We start from the raw sequence: 17,245 nt of genomic DNA on the forward strand, positions 1-17,245 counted from the left end.
TAGGATATATGGTACATTTCTAGCATACTGTTCTGGCAGTATATAGAGTAAGCTAATGGCAAAGAGAACAGGTGCTTACTGGCTTCAGGTGCTGTAGCTAGCTAATATTTACTGCCTGATTCATAATATTTAATGGGGCAGACCTTCAATTCAGCTGGCTTTTGTGGAGCTCTGTAAAGTGAGGTTGCACCTGGAAGCATTTAGTGCTCAAACAGCTATAAACATCCAACCTCAGCATAGTTTAAATACAGTAATATCTGTACTAATTCTTAAAATAAAACATGAAACAGCCAGTATTAAAAAAGCAACTCATGTTCAGTTCACTTGAAATGTTTATTTTTCATTTCTAAATGTAAAATATGTTTATTTATTAACATTCTTTTAAAACAATTCTTAGTGTATAAACAGTAGACCTCTGCCTTGAAAAAACTAAACTAACGGCATCATGAAATTAGTCATTATTCCATTTCCCCTTCAACTCTCAATGACTTCCCGGACCTGTAAAGCAGCAAGAAACATGAAAGAGTTAATATACAGCAAACTGTATTCTTGGCGGTTAACGTGCACGCACATGCACTCTCTTCACAATACTCACACACAAACACACTCAAGTTAAACTTTAAGTTTAAACCTAGTTGTTTCAACATAAACTTTGTTTAAACATAAACAACAAAGGGATGATATTTGGACAGAGCCTTGAGCCTGAAGCCTAACTATTTGCTCTCTCTCTCTCTCTCTCTCTCTCTCTCTCTCTCTCTCTCTCTCTCTCTCTCTCTCTCTCTCTCTCTCTCTCTCTCTCTCTCTCTCTCTCTCTCTCTCTCTCTCGTGCGCGTGCGCGCGCACACTCACTCACTCACTCACTCACTCACTCACTCACTCACTCACTCACTCACTCACTCATTCAAATACAAAGCAATCAGGATATTTATTAACTTGGTGCATATTCTAGGGGAGTAAGCATTAAACATATCTGTTACAGCACCTTCAAACTTATGTTTAAAAAACTAGACAAATGAAGGAGGGATGGGATTTATACTTCGTCTTTTGACCGTGCTGTTCCACGACAAGAATAGATCTTCACCTGGGAATGTTAAAAATCTGTGTTTTTTTTTCATTGTGTGACATGTTTGTAAGACAAAGTATAAGGCCTATATAGCCACTGTCCTTCTCACCTGTTCAGACCAGCGGGTAGCTGGACGCTGTGGCAATGCCACACTGGTTGTGCTTGTTTCTGCTCATCATGATGTAGCCCTTGTCTCCCCAGCTCAGTCCCCAGCTAATAGAGAAACACACATTTCCACAACTATTAGGTCAGCGCAGTGGCTCCCATACCTTTCTGGATCAGGGCCCACTTGAAAGTCTTGAAAGCGGAGCAGCTCACCCATTTCACCATCTTAGTGAATCAATCAATTGTGTTTTGGCTTGGTTCAATGGAACTAACATACTGTAGTAGTACACTTTAAGTTCCTATTTACCTTTATCACAATGAAAACTCATTATTATCCCAGGTTTGAATGAAAAAATACCATTACTTTTTTTTTTACATTAATGTTTTTATATTAATGTTATATTATCATTCAAATCTCAGCGTTTTGCCAATTATTTGGGGGCCCACTAGTGGCCCATGTACAGGTTGGGGATCGCTGGGGTAGTGCATGCCTAAAGACTGGTATAGTTAGAAATGCATGTACAGACATGACATTGACACAACATGACATTATCTCAGATAGGATTGAGGCAGGTAGGATAGGATAGATTTAGGCTGCTGGGATTTTTTAGGACATTTTTTTTTTTTACCTTTTTTTATGGATGTTTAAAAGTACTTCAAGAAAAACATTTTACATAATTATGTCTGATGCAACAATGTACAATGAGTAGGCCGGTAATATAAAATGGGACAGTAAATGGGTTCTGTTGACTCAGCTTTTGGGTTGTGTCACATTAAGTGCTGAGCATGAAGCAAAAAATAACAGTCAGTTGTTCATTATGGAATTATGTTTAACCATCTTTAAAACAGAACGACAAACAACAAAAGACTACACAGCTGTTTCCATTACTACCATTAATTCACGGATTACAAGAGAAGTGATGCATGAATATCCAGCTTGGACATAAACTGGGGACTGATGTTGATCAAGGTCCTTCAAATGCATCTGAAGATAAGATATAATGACCCTTAAACAGGTCAATCCTGAGCGTTCATTTAACTCTGAGGTAGTAAAAGTGGAACAATTAACACTGAGGATTTTGCCGTGTAGATCAGTGGTGCTCAACCTTTTAAGGCTGTGACCCCCCAAAATAATCATATTTGAACTGAGGACCCCCTACGCTGACAAGCACTTGGAATTGTAGGAGTTGGGTGAGGCATTACATTTAGTTTGACTCGGTTCCACAGATAAATATTGTGAAAATAGCATTGTGAGCTTGTAGATCAGCTATTTTCCAAAATGTTGCCTCTTTCTTCTATTATTTGACAAGTTGGCCAATGTTTGACCAATTTTTATAGTAGTTTGTTGATTACTTTTGATGCAGTAATGTTTTTTTTCTTTTCTTTATATTTTTGTATTATAATATAAAGGTCTTAAAAGTCCTTAAATTGTCACTTCACTGTCATTTGGGGACCCACAGGTTGAGAACCACTGGTGTAGATTATTGGACTATGAGTTTACCTGTTCTTGACCAGCCAGTAGTCCTTTCCACCATCAGTACCATAACCCACAGCCAACACACCATGATCCAGCTCAGAGGCGCTGCAATCAGGTTCATCATACACACCTACAGGAACAGACACACACGCGCGCGCACACACACACACACACACACACACACACACACACACACACACACACACACACACACACACACACACACACACACACACACACACACACACACACACACACACACACACACACACACACACACACACACACACACACAGAATTACACATTAACCCAGCAGGTGGAGATGTAAGGGAGGTCAAGTTTATTTAATATTGAAAGGGGAAAAACAAAATTGGTGGCAGGCTGCATGGATAATATATCTTAAAAGAATATTCTCACTTGGATAGTTTAATCTCACTTTAGCCCTACATGACTGTCATATCATATATTATATGACAGTCATGGATGAACTTCAACATACTGTAGTGTTTGCACTTCCTCCCTTTTTAGCCCGTACATCTACATAAATGTTCAAATTTCAAATATAAAGTGCTTCCTCCATGGCCACGGATGTTACAATTCTGTACGGGTCCTCAAAAATACCCATAAATTCCGTATTGTTCAATAAGAAGCATTTTCATCCAATTGGTGGCCATTGTCTTCGTATTTTCTCCTTAAGCTTTCAACCACGTGACCCTATCGGTTGGGAGGTGTATTACACCTGACTTTGATACATTATAACTATGAGAAAATGGCCACCGATCGGATTAAAATGCTTTTTATTGAACAATTCGGAACATAAGGGTACTTCTGAGGGCCCGTGCATAATGTTAACATCCGTTGCCATAGGGCAAGTACTTACGTATATATATATATATATATATATATATATATATATATATATATATATATATATATATATATATATATATATATATATATATATATATATATATATTGAAATCTGAACGTTTATGTAGATGTACGGGACAAAAAGAGAAAACATGCAAACACTATGTTGAAGTTCATCCATGGCATGACAGTCATGACAGATGACCGTCTTGGATCCATGGCTAATCTCACCTGATTGATAGAGCTGGAATGATGAGTGGCCAGCGTCGATGGCTACAGACACTGGTCCAATGGTGGCCACGGCGTCCTGCAGATCATCTTCACTACCTTCAGGGACGTCGACGTAGCCAGTGCAGGTTGCTCCAATGCTGTCAGACTTGAAGCGGCAATCCTTATCCTGATACACACAGGGGGGCGACAGTAAAGCAGGAATTATTTAATGGTTATTGTTTCCCACTCGGATCTACCCTGACTGTGGCACTGTTATTAAAGGTAGGGTAGGTGATATTTTTTGGTTAAAAGTATTTTGTCAAAAGGTTAAAATACTATATTCTGATAGTAATCATTGCTATAGTGTGTTTTTTCAGTAACAGGTGTCTCCCTGTCTCTCCAGCTCTTTAATAAACAGACAATATTTTTTTCGGTAGGTGTCAAAATCTCAGCCAATCAGGAGAAAGTACCCATTTTTAAGCTTAATTTGTATAGTGTTCCAGTTCCAATTTTGTCTGCACATTTCTTAGTGTCATCACTTCCAATCTCACTTGTTTAATCTATATCCTGATTCTGTCCTCATTGGATAAAATTGGAAATGAAACTGAAACTGAAACGAAAATGAAAATGCATTTTCTGTTTAATAAAGAGGTGGAGAGACAAGGAGACTCCTAATACTGAACAAACACTCTATAGCAATGAGTACTATCAGAATATAGAGCTATTTAACAATTATTTTAACCAACGCAAATCACTTACCCTACCTTTAATTTTTTAAACAGGAAACAAGAATTTTACGTTTTAACTTTTATTTGCCCTGGGGTTGTGTACAAAATCCTGCTGTGTGCTACCAGTTTGACTAAAGTATGGTCTAACTAAAGTCTATATTGATTTGCAGCCACAAGGTGTCAGCATTTTACAACTGGGGATAGGATAGGCTACCGTAATATACCAAAGTGACCTTGTACCCTTATCTTTCACTTTACTCTCCAACACCTGTGTTTGGTTCAGTAGAACATGATTAAATTCAACAAGAACAATCAAAACACAAGACTAGTAATTCTATAGGTTATGAGAAAAATATGAGCACCATTTGAATATAAATACTTCCTACCAAATGGTGACCATCTTTGCTTTGTTATGAAGTTTTCTCAAATATTGTCTTATAAGGGAAATGCTTTTTTCTTTAAATTAACTCCCTCCTGCCATAACATCATAACTGAAGGCAACTGTAATTCTTGTCTTTCCGATATCACTTGAGTACAATACTCGAAAAACGGATTAAGTGAAAGTAGAATTACACATTCTTTCTTGTAAAAGAGACTCTGTCTCAATGTATTTTTACTGGTGAAATAAAGGTATATATTTTAGAGGGTAAAAGAAAATGTACAAGAATAATACTACTCAATTACAGTAACAAGATTACTTGTCAATTATAGTAACAAATCTTTTAATGTGTTACTTTCCGCTTCTGGTTCTCAGTATTCTCTTTGCTACTAAAAAGTTCAACAAGACAGCTTAACCACTGACTGACAGGGGTGGAAAGTAACTAAGTACATTTACTCAAGTACTGTACTTAAGTTCAATTTTGAGCACTTTTACTTCTATTCCACTACATCTCAGAGGCAAATATTGTACTTTTACTCCACTACAATTATTTGACAACTTTAGTAACTACTTACTTTGTAGATTTTGATTATTATTACAAAACATACATTAATCACTTCAGCCCTATATACATTTCAGCCATTTGCTTGCAATGCGACGCATTGTGAACTTGTAGATCTGATATTTTCAAAAGATTTTTATACATTTTATACATTTGAAATCTTGTGAAACGGGACATTCTGCATAATGAGTACTTTCTACTTTTGGTACTTCGGTACATTTTGATACCAGTACTTTTGTACTTTAACTCAATTCCGGACTTTTACTTGTAGCAGAGTATGTCTACATTGCAGTATTGATACTTTTACTTAAGTAAAAAATGTGAGTACTTTCACCACCACTGCTGACTGACCTCAGCCTCATAGGGGTAGGACTCCTCAGTATCCAGACCTTTGTTGGCCTTGATGTACTCAAAGGCCTGATCCATCAGGCCTCCACCGCAGCCCATGTTGCCAAATTTTCCGGAGCAGTCCACCAGCTGCTGCTCACTGAGGGAGACCAATTTCCCTGTTTTTCTGAAGGTCTGTCCCTCCAGAGAACCAGTCTGGAGACGGGAGAGAGACGAGGAGAAAAGGAGGAGGCCATGAGAGCCATAATAAGACACCCAGAGGTCGGTGGTGATCGTCATTGTTGCTCTAGCATTGGTACGACTTTCCTAATGGGGTGGAGCTATAGGTACTTAATCTATAATAATAGTATGTGTAGTACCGCACATACACACAGATAAACATAATATGCATGCACAAAACATACTGTGCTGAATGCCCAGCAGGAACCACACTCCTTCTGGTCCTTAACACCGGTGACATATCCCTTGTCCCTCCAGTCCACAGTGGCGGGCAGGTCGGTGACACCTGTCAGTGGGAGATAGGCAGAACCACGGCGAGGCATGGAGGAGTTGAAGGAGCCCAGGCATCCCATAGAGATGAGGCGTCGGTACTCTTCATTTTCCTGTCGATGGGTTTTTAGAATTAATATCTCAAGGCAACCGAGGGACAAAACCATGTCTGCGTGATTTGTCACTCATGTCATTTTGCTCGAGTGTTGATGTGTGCAGCGTCATGTTGATATAAAATGTTTCTATAATAATCTATCTATAAATCCAGGTAAATCTCCCTCCCTGTCCGTCTGTCTGTGTCCCTTTATGCCCAATTATGGAGATCCCATGCAGTAGATGACCGACATCCTAGACTGTTCTCCAAATACTTTGATAACGAGTACTTGCACAACGGTACTGCACTAGTAATACTAATAGTGTAAAGTGAAGCGTGAAACCAAAAAGTGAATTATGTCTCTCTCTTTGATTGTTTCTCCACTCATGTTAAAGGACACTTTTTTGGTATGTTTTTACCATGTCAGCAAAGAAGGTCATGCCCAGGCGGAAGGACTTGATGCCCTGGTCGGCCATGATGTTGTGAACCAGCACCAGTCTGCGGTTGTTGAGCCATGCCTCTTTATGCCGGGCCTCCTCTGATGGAGAGCCGTACATCTTTCCTGGAAATATAACATTCAGAAAGGAGAAAGGGTTGTCGTTATGACTGCTGCGATCTGAAATGGATGGCTGAATTTTAAATAGATAATTAAATTAAATATTTCCCGATATTACAGCAATGACACAAAGACAGCCACAGTATGCTTCAGAGAATCTTATATGTATTTATTTATATTTTTAAACACATTCCTTTGTACCAAGCACAGCACCTGACATAACAAAATGGAAAAATTGGCTGTGTATGAGACATGTAGCATTTGAAGACCTGTAGCTACACTGCAAGAGTGTGTACAAGGCCTCACTAATTTCCTTCCAATCCATAGTGTTCATTTACTGTAACTCAGAGAACCCAGAGTTAAATGAACGCTCAATGATTTTGCAGTGTAGAGGAAAGGCTCAATGAAGTCTCACCGAATTTTAGTTTCCATGCGTGGAACTCAAGGTCCTCCAGGGAGATGGTGGCAGCGCTGGCCACAGCCAGGACGGCAGCAACGACTAGCAGGGACTTCATTCTGACAGGCTGACAGACAGACAGACAGACAGATGTTCAAACAGGGATGTAGCTACTGAGTCTACTGACTACTGCTGTGACATGCAGCAAACCAGCGTGATTGCTTTTGTTTGAAGCTGAACTGAAACCTCTGCTGACTTCTTAGTCACACACACATTCTTTTATCATTTTTATCAGATGTGTTTCTCGTCGTCTTTGTATTTCTAAACAAAGTTTCTGTTTCTATACTTCCATTTCACCTGTACAAAAAGGTCACCTGCACCACAGGAATTGTGTATGTTTGCCTCTATCTCTATCTGTGTCTGTGTGTCAGTGCGTGCGTGCGTGCGTGTGTTTTTTTGTGCGTGTGTGTGTGTGTGCGTGTGTGTGTGTGTGTGTGCGTGTGCGTGTGCGTGTGCGTGTGCGTGTGCGTGTGTGTGTGCGTGTGCGTGTGCGCATGCGTGTGTGCGTGTGCGTGTGCGCGCGTGTGTGTGTGTGTGTGTGTGTGTGTGTGTGTGTGTGTGTGTGTGTGTGTGTGTGTGTGTGTGTGTGTGTGTGTGTGTGTGTGTGTGTGTGTGTTTCTTACCTTCCAGTAGATGTAGTAGTGATGGAGTGTTAGTCTGAATGATGTTCTTATATAGCTGGTTAGGGTTATGGTTATATGGTAATGTCCTGCAGTCAGGTGCCTGTCACCTGACTGCACCTCATAAAAACAATCAGATGATCACACAGAGAGAGAGGGAAAGAGACTTAACACATCAAAACATTTTGTCATGTCACTGTTCTGGGGAAATATAATTTCGAAAGAACATTGAGATCATAAATTATACCCTGAAGAAGCAGTGCAGCTACACCTGGGTTGTAACCCAGTTCAGTTTTAATATGCACAATTATTATATTTCACCATTAAATAGCCACCTTAATCATGGCTTTTTAACTTTTTGCTAGAAGAGTGTCTTGTATCTTTTTTATTTTGTTGAAATGTTGTATTATTTATTTATGTATCACTGCAGCTAAAGTTAGTAATTTTAGAAGCTGGGACAGAGAGCCCTGTTGTTATCATAGTGCATTTTGAACAGTGGCCAATTGAAAGATACTGTATGTGGTATTCCCAACTATGCTTTATGTATGAACAACTTGGAGAGTTGTTGTCGTCTCTCCTGTTGTCGCATCCAGTCCTTTAAATATGCACAGGACCACCAGCATGGCAATGCCACCAATCAGGTACGAAACAGGCATGTCATGGAGACACACATAGACAAGCTCTGATTATGCCCATGTATTTTCGCATAGATATATACCCACATATTTAACTTGCAACCCCTTTCAGTCATGCTGAAAAATTTGGAAAAAAGTTCACAGTGTTTTCATTTTTAGTTGTTATTACATCTTCTTGATTTCTCATAAATGTAGGTGGAGGTTATCGGCACCAAAGCATACAGTGTAATTGCATGCATTTGTTGCCGTTATTTGAGTTAAAGTAAATCAATTCGAATTTCCTGAGTTCCCCTAACAGTCAATGTTTTATTAAATCTTATTTGAGGAACACCAAGTGTCAAAACATGTGTACTGCACTGAGTTACCACCAATATATTTAGTCTAATGTCTGAATCTGCTTTTTGTGCTCTTATGTGGAGACTCATACAACCTGACAGACAGAGCTTTGGGTAAATGTCCCAATGTCATTCTCTTATAGTTCTCACTGACATTTCACTGTGAAGGGATATATGATAAACAAAAATCACACCCAGTGTGAAGTGAGCGGTGTTATTTAGAAACAACAGTGGTCATCACAGTGATGGAAGCTCACTTCAAAAAAAAAGTATTTTTTTTGAAGTGCGTAGTGATATTTATAGGTTATTAATTTCATCATGCGTCTTGCTAGCCAATCAAAGCAAAGGGTCTGAATAGAGTCAGCCAATCACGGTACAGCGAAAAGGGTGTGAATAGAGTCAGCCAATCACAGTACAGGGAAAGACACATTTTCACGACGGTCTTTTCACAACGGTCCCAAACCCACGCCATTTTTGAGCGGCTACACCGCTCAAAAATGGCATACTTTTCTTGCAGTATATACAGTAAGGCAGCTAATGGCAAAGAGAACAGGTGCTTACTGCCTTCAGGTGCTGTAGCTAGCTGTTGTAATATTTACTGCCTGATTCATAATATTTAATGGGGCAGACCTTCAATTCAGCTGGCTTTTGTGGAGCTCTGTTAAGTGAGGTTGCACCTGGAAGCATTTATTGCTCAAACAGCTAAGTATAAACATCTAACCTCAGTATAGTTTAAATACAGTAATATCTGCACTAATTCTTAAAATAAAACATTAAACAGCCAATATTAAAAAAAGAAACTCATGTTTAGTTCACTTGAAATGTTTATTACAATTCTTAGTGTGTAAACAGTAGACCTCTGCCTTGAAAAAACAAGACTAACGGCATCTTGAAATGAGTCATTATTCCATTTCCCCTTCTCGACTCTCAATGACTTCCCGGACCTGTAAAGCAGCAAGAAACATGAAAGATAATGGATATCTATTATATTTATTGCACACACCAATGAAGGGAAGAAGCATTGATGGCCAAGTTAATGGTCAGCTAACTGTAGTCTTGGCGGTTAACGTGCACATGCACTCTCTTCACAATACTCACACACAAACACACTCAAGTTAAACTTTATGTTTAAACTATTTTTTTCAACATAAACCTTGTATACTCTTTGCTCGCTCTCGCTCTCTCACTCTCACTCACTCACTCACACTCACACTCACACTGACTCAAATACAAAGCAATCAGGATATTTTATTCACTTTGTGCATATTCTATGGGAGTAAGCGGGGACTGGAAAAATGACACCTTCCCCTAGAGGTGAAGACATTACTCTTTAGAGAAGCAATCTGGATCACCAAACTCAATACAGTGTAATCATCAGCACCTAACAAGGAGCTAAGCCTGACTTGCTTTTTATGGAGCTAATGTATAGAATGACATCTATAAGTTATTATTGTTGACATAATTTGATATTTGGTTACCGTTTATTGGATGTGGTTATGTCATGAATATGTATTGATATAATATATCAATGAAAAACAATTAGTTTGGTTAGAAGGCTACAGTATCAGAGAATGATGTGCATAATACTTTGACTCTGATGAAGATGCACCATGTGTCAAAATGTTACTTGTGAATAAAATAACTTGATTGGCTTCCTTGTAACCATGTGCACTTCAAGGCTGGAGAGAGACGGGGACCATGATACTGAACAAACACTCTGGGAATGACTACTGATCAGAATATAGAGCTTTAGCATTAAACATATCTCTTACAGCACTTATGTTTAAACAACTAGATAAACGAAGGAGGGATGGGATTTATCCTTCGTCTTTTGACCATGTTGTTCCACAACAAGAATAGATCTTCACCTGGGAATGTTAAAAATCTGTGGCCTACAGTATATAGCCACTGTCCTTCTCACCTGTTCAGACCAGCGGGTAGCTGGATGCTGTGGCAATGCCACACTGGTTGTGCTTGTTTCTGCTCATCATGATGTAGCCCTCGTCTCCCCAGCTCAGTCCCCAGCTAATAGAGAAACACACATTTCCACAACTATTAGGACAGCGCAGTGGCTTCTGGATCAGGGCCCACTTGAAAGTCTTGAAAGCAGCATTGTGTTTTGGCTTGGTTCAATGGAACTAACATACTGTAGTAGTATACTATAAGTTCCTATTTATCTGTATCACAATGAAAACTCATTATCCCAGGTTTTAATGAAAAAATACCATTCTTTTTTACATTAATGTTTTTATAATGTCATATTATCATTCAAATCTCAGTGTTTTGCCAATTATTTGGGGGCCCACTAGTGGCCCATGTACAGGTTGGGGATCACTGGGGTAGTGCATGCCTAAAGACTACACAGCTGTTTCCATTACTACCATTAATTCATGAATTACAAGAGAAGTGATGCATGAACTATCCATATCCAGCTTGGACATAAACTGGGGACTGATGTTGAAGATATAAGATACAAAGACCCTTAAACAGGTAAATCTTGAGCGTTCATTTAACTCTGAGGTAGTAAAAGTGGAGTGAGGAAGTGAGGATTTTGCCGTATAGATCAGTGGTGCTCAACCTTTTCAGGCCGTGACCCCCCCAAAATAATCATATTTGAACTGGGGACCGCCCACGCTGACAAGCACTTGGAATTGTAGGAGTTGAGGCACTACATTTAGTTTGACTCGGTTCCACAGATAAATATTGTGAAAATAGCGTTGTGAGCTCGTAGATCGGCTATTTTCAAAATGTTTGCCTCTTTCTTATATTATTTGACAATTTGGCCAATGTTTGACCAGTTTTATGTAATTTCTTGATTACTTTTGATGCAGTAATGGTCTTTTTCTTTTCTTTATTTTTTATTTTGAGGTCTTAAAAGTCCTTAAATTGTCACTTCACTGTCATTTGGGGACCCCCACTCCCTCCCCCAAAAAACATCATGTGGGGACCCACCTGGGGGTCCCGACCCACAGGTTGAGAACCACTGGTGTAGATTATTGGACTATGAGTTTACCTGTTCTTGACCAGCCAGTAGTCCTGTCCACCATCAGTACCATAACCCACAGCCAACACAGCGTGATCCAGCTCAGAGGCTCTGCACTCAGGTTCATCATACACACCTACAGGAACACACACACACACACGCACACGCGCGCACACACACACACACACACACACACACACACACACACACACACACACACACACACACACACACACACACACACACACACACACACACACACACACACACACACACACACACACACACACACACACACACACACACACACACACAGAATTACACATTAACTCAGCAGGTGGAGAATGAATGGAAGAAGGGAGGTCAAGTATATATTTGGTGACTGGCTGCATGGATGTATCTTCAAAGAGTAGAGTATGCTCACCTGGACAGTCTAGTCTCACTTTAGCCCTAGTACATGACTGTCATATATTATATGACAGTCATGGATGAACTTCAACATAGTGTTTGCACTTTCACCCTTTTTGGCCCGTACATCTACATAAACATTCAAATTTAAAATATTTGCCCCATATGTTCCGTATTGTTCAATAAGAAGCATTTTAATCCGATCGGTGGCCATTTTCTCCGTATTTTCTCCATTAGCCCTTGAATGTCTGTCATCTTACATACATTTCACGTATTCCAAATACACAGTCATAGGTCACTCTAACCGCCGCGTCGTGGAGTTTAGAGCAGTTTTACGGTGCATGTATTTGGAATACATGAAATGTATGTAAGATCACAGACATTCTAGGGCGATTTCTCCATATGCTTTCAACTACGCGACCCTATCGTTTGGGAGGTGTATTGCACTTTGATACATTATAACTATGAGAAAATGGCCACCAATCGTATTAAAAGGCTTTTTATTGAACAATTCGGAACATACGGGTACTTCTGAGAGCCCGTACATAATTTTAACATCCGTGGCCAGGGGGCACTTTATATTTGAAATCAAAAAGGGAGAAAGTGCAAACACTATGTTGAAGTTCATCCATGGCATGACGGTCATGACAGATGACCGTCTTGGATCCATGGCTAATCTCACCTGATTGATAGAGCTGGAATGATGGCTGGCCAGCATCGATGGCTACAGACACTGGTCCAATGGTGGCCACGGCCTCCTGCAGATCATCTTCACTACCTTCAGGGATGTCGACGTAGCCAGTGCAGGTTGCTCCAATGCTGTCAGCCTTGAAGCGGCAATCCTTATCCTGATACACACAGGGGGGGCGACAGTAAATTTGGAATTATTTAATGGTTATTGTTTCCCACTCTGATCTACCCTGACTGTGGTACTGTAATTAACTTTTTCAACAGGAAACACAAAAGTTACGTTTTATTTGCCTGCTGGGGTTGTTTACAAAATTCTGCTGTGTGCTACCAGTATGACTGAAGTATGGTCTAAAGTCTATATTGATATGCAGCCACAACGTGTCAGCATTCTACAAGTGGAGAGATGTTATGTGCACAAACATATAGGTTTTCAAAAGGATATAGGCTACAGTAGCCTATTATACCAGAGTTTGTGTTCCCACAATACATTTACCTTGTACCCTTATCTTTCACTTTACTCTTCAACACCTGTGTTTGGTTCAGTAGAACATGATTAAATCATTCAACAAGAACAATCAAAACACAAGACTAGTAATTCTATAGGTTATGAGAAAAATATGAGCACCATTTGAATATAAATACTTCCTACCAAATGTTGACCATCTTTGCTTTGTTATGAAGTTTTCTCAAATATTGTGTTGAGGGAAATTATGTTTTCTTTAAATTAACTCACTCCTGCCATAACATCATAACTGAAGGCAACTGTAATTCTTGTCTTTCCGATATCACTTGAGTACAATACTCGGCTTAAAAACGGCTTAAGTAGAATTACACATTTCTTTCTTGTAAAAGAGACTCTGTCTCAATGTATTTTTACTGGTGAAATAAAGGTATATATTTTAGAGGGTAATAGAAAATGTACAAGAATAAAACTACTCAATTATAGTAACAAGATTACTAAATCTTTGAATGTGTTACTTTCCGCTTCTGGTTCTCAGTATTCACTGTTTGCTACTAAACAGTTCAACTAGACAGCTTAACCACTGACTGACAGGGGTGGAAAGTAACTAAGTACATTTACTCAAGTACTGTACTTAAGTACAATTTTGAGCACTTTTACTTTTTACACTACATCTCAGAGGCAAATATTGTACTTTTACTCCACTACAATTATTTGACAACTTTAGTAACTAGCTACTTTGTAGATTTGGATTATTATTACAAAACATACATTAACCACTTCAGCCCTGTATACATTTCAGCCATTTGCTCGCAATGCGACGTATTGTGAACTTGTAGATATGCTATTTTCAAAAGATTTTTATACATTTTATACGTTTGAAAACTTGTGAAACGGGACATTCTGAATAATGTTGTACTTTTACTCAATTCCGGACTTTTACTTGAAACAGAGTATTGAAACTTTTACTTAAGTAAAAAATGTGAGTACTTTCACCACCACTGTTGACTGACCTCAGCCTCATAGGGGTAGGACTCCTCAGTATCCAGACCTTTGTTGGCCTCGATGTACTCAAAGGCCTTATCCATCCAGCCTCCATTGCAGCCCATGTTGCCAAAGCTTCCGGAGCAGTCCACCAGCTGCTGCTCACTGAGGGAGACCAATTTCCCTGTTTTTCTGAAGGTCTGTCCCTCCAGAGAACCAGTCTGAAGACGGGAGAGAGACGAGGAGAAAAGGAGGAGGCCATGAGAGCCATAATAAGACACCCAGAGGTCGGTCGTGATCGTCATTGTTGCTCTAGCATTGGTACGACTTTCCTCATGGGGTGGAGCTACTTCTATAATAATAGTATGTGTAGTACATAAGCATAAACATAATATGCATGCACAAAACATACTGTGCTGAATGCCCAGCAGGAACCACAGTCATTCTGGTCCTTAACATCGGTGACATATCCCTTGTCCCTCCAGTCCACAGTGGCGGGCAGGTCGGTGACACCTGTCAGTGGGAGATAGGCAGAACCACGGCGAGGCATGGAGGAGTTGAAGGAGCCCAGGCATCCCATAGAGATGAGGCGTCGGTACTCTTCATTTTCCTGTCGATGGGTTTTTAGAATGAATTGTCAAAGGTTTAATTTTATTATCGCCTTTAATATCTCAAGGCAACCGAGGGACAAAACCATGTCTGCGTATTTTGCCACTCATGTGATTTTGCTCGAGTCAGTCAGTCAGTCAGTCAGTCAGTCAGTCAGTCCGTCCCTTTATGCCCAATTATGGAGATCCCATGCAGTAGATGACTGACATCATAGGCTGGCCTCCAAATACTTTGATTACGAGTACTCGCTCTAAGTGCTCGCACAACGGTACTCCACTAGTAATACTAATAGTGTAAAGTGAAACCGAAAAGTGAATTATGTCTCTCTCTTTGTTTGTTTCTCCACTCATGTTAAATGACACTTTTCTGGTATGTTTTTACCATGTCAGCAAAGAAGGTCATGCCCAGGCGGAATGACTTGATGCCCTGGTCGGCCATGATGTTGTGAACCAGCACCAGTCTGCGGTTGTTGAGCCATGCCTCTTTATGCCGGGCCTCCTCTGATGGAGAGTCATACATCTTTCCTGGAAATATAGCATTCAGAAAGGAGAAATGGTTGTCGTTATGACTGCTGTGATCTGAAATGGATGGCTGAGTTTTTAAATAGATAATTAAATTAAACATTTCCTGATATTACAGCAATGACACAAAGTGAGCCACAGTATGCTTCAAGGAAAGACCTGTTAGCTACACTACGAAGGCCTGAGTGTTCACTCATTTCCTTCCAATCCATAGTGTTCATTTACTGTGACTCAGAGAACACAGAGTTAAATGAACGCTCAATGATTTTGCAGTGTAGAGGAAAGGCTCAATAAAGTCTCACCGAATTTGAGTTTCCATGCGTGGAACTCAAGGTCCTCCAGGGAGATGGTGGCAGCGCTGGCCACAGCCAGGACGGCAGCAACGACTAGCAGGGACTTCATTCTGACAGGCTGACAGACAGACAGACATACAGACAGATGTTCAAACAGGGATGTAGCTACTGAGTCTACTGACTACTGCTGTGACATGCAGGAAACCAGCGTGATTGCTTTTGTTTGAAGCTGAACTGAAACCTCTGCTGACTTCTTAGTCACACACACATTCTTTTATCATTTTTATCAGATGTGTTTCTCGTCTTCTTTGTATTTCTAAACAAAGTTTCTGTTTCTATACCTCGATTTCACCTGTGTAATAAGGTCACCTGCACCACAGGAATGTATGTTTGCCTCTCTCTCTATCTGTGTGTCAGTTTGTTTATTTGCTCCATATGTACTCACTGTCAATTAAGTGTGTGTGTGTGTGTGTGTGTGTGTGTGTGTGTGTGTGTGTGTGTGTGTGTGTGTGTGTGTGTGTGTGTGTGTGTGTGTGTGTGTGTGTGTGTGTGTGTGTGTGTGTGCGTGTGCGTGTGTGTGTGTGTGTCTACCTTCCAGTAGGAGATGGAGTGTTAGTCTGAATTATGTTCTTATATAGCTGGTTAGGGTTATGGTTATGGTAATGTCATGCAGTCAGGTGCCTGTCAGCACTCAGAGAAAGGGAAGGAGACTTATCAGTAATTTATTGAAAAAGGGATGAGGGAATTACTTTTGTAATATTACGTAATTATGTAATATTATTTGTTATTTTGTCACTGTTCTGGGGAAATATCATTTCAAAAGAACATTGAGATCATAAATTATACCCTGAAGAAGCAGTGCAGCTACACATGGGTTGTAATTCAGTTCAGTTTTAATATGCACATTTATTATATTTCACCATTAAATAGCCACCTTAATCATGGCTTTTTAACTTTTTGCTAGAAGAGTGCCTTGGATCTTTTTTTTTTGTAGAAATGTTGTATTACCTAACACTGAGCACCTTCATCACATGTATTCGGACTTGTTTTCATCATAAATTACATTTGTAAAATGCTTATTTTATGTGAGAAGGAATGTAGTTATAATTGTATGGCAGATTCTGCTTTTTTTTTTACGGCGTGGCTCTGCACAAGGCTAGGTCTCGTCGGTGTGTGTGTGGGGGTCCAGAGCTAAACTCGCAAACTGAGTTTTTCACATCTTTTATACTTATATATTTATATTACTTAAAATATATATTTTTTATAATGGAAGTCAGTGGGGCTCTGATTCACACATCATAGATATTCATTAGGAAAGACCAAGCATCAGACAAAAATAGGTTTAAGGTTGTTTATTGAATAAACCCA

General features: G+C 39.7%; 1 protein-coding gene across 1 annotated transcript; it reads right to left on the reverse strand.

Moving 5' to 3' along the window:
- Positions 1-325: 325 nt before the first annotated feature.
- ctsl.1 (cathepsin L.1) lies at positions 326-16,487 on the reverse strand. The gene is made up of 16 exons (XM_084044587.1): positions 16,469-16,487; positions 15,887-15,995; positions 15,445-15,587; positions 14,867-15,064; positions 14,484-14,675; positions 13,003-13,168; positions 11,943-12,048; positions 10,861-10,954; positions 7,298-7,418; positions 6,746-6,888; positions 6,148-6,345; positions 5,747-5,938; positions 3,748-3,913; positions 2,670-2,775; positions 1,173-1,276; positions 326-498 (listed from the first exon to the last, which is right to left on the reverse strand). Exons 2-15 carry the CDS (start codon positions 15,984-15,986, stop codon positions 1,177-1,179), a joined length of 2,025 nt encoding a protein of 674 aa, XP_083900713.1. The 5' UTR covers positions 15,987-15,995; positions 16,469-16,487; the 3' UTR covers positions 326-498; positions 1,173-1,176.
- Positions 16,488-17,245: the final 758 nt, after the last annotated feature.

Source organism: Gymnoscopelus microlampas, assembly GCF_963454915.1.
Source record: "Gymnoscopelus microlampas genome assembly, chromosome: 20".
Taxonomy (NCBI): domain Eukaryota; kingdom Metazoa; phylum Chordata; class Actinopteri; order Myctophiformes; family Myctophidae; genus Gymnoscopelus; species Gymnoscopelus microlampas.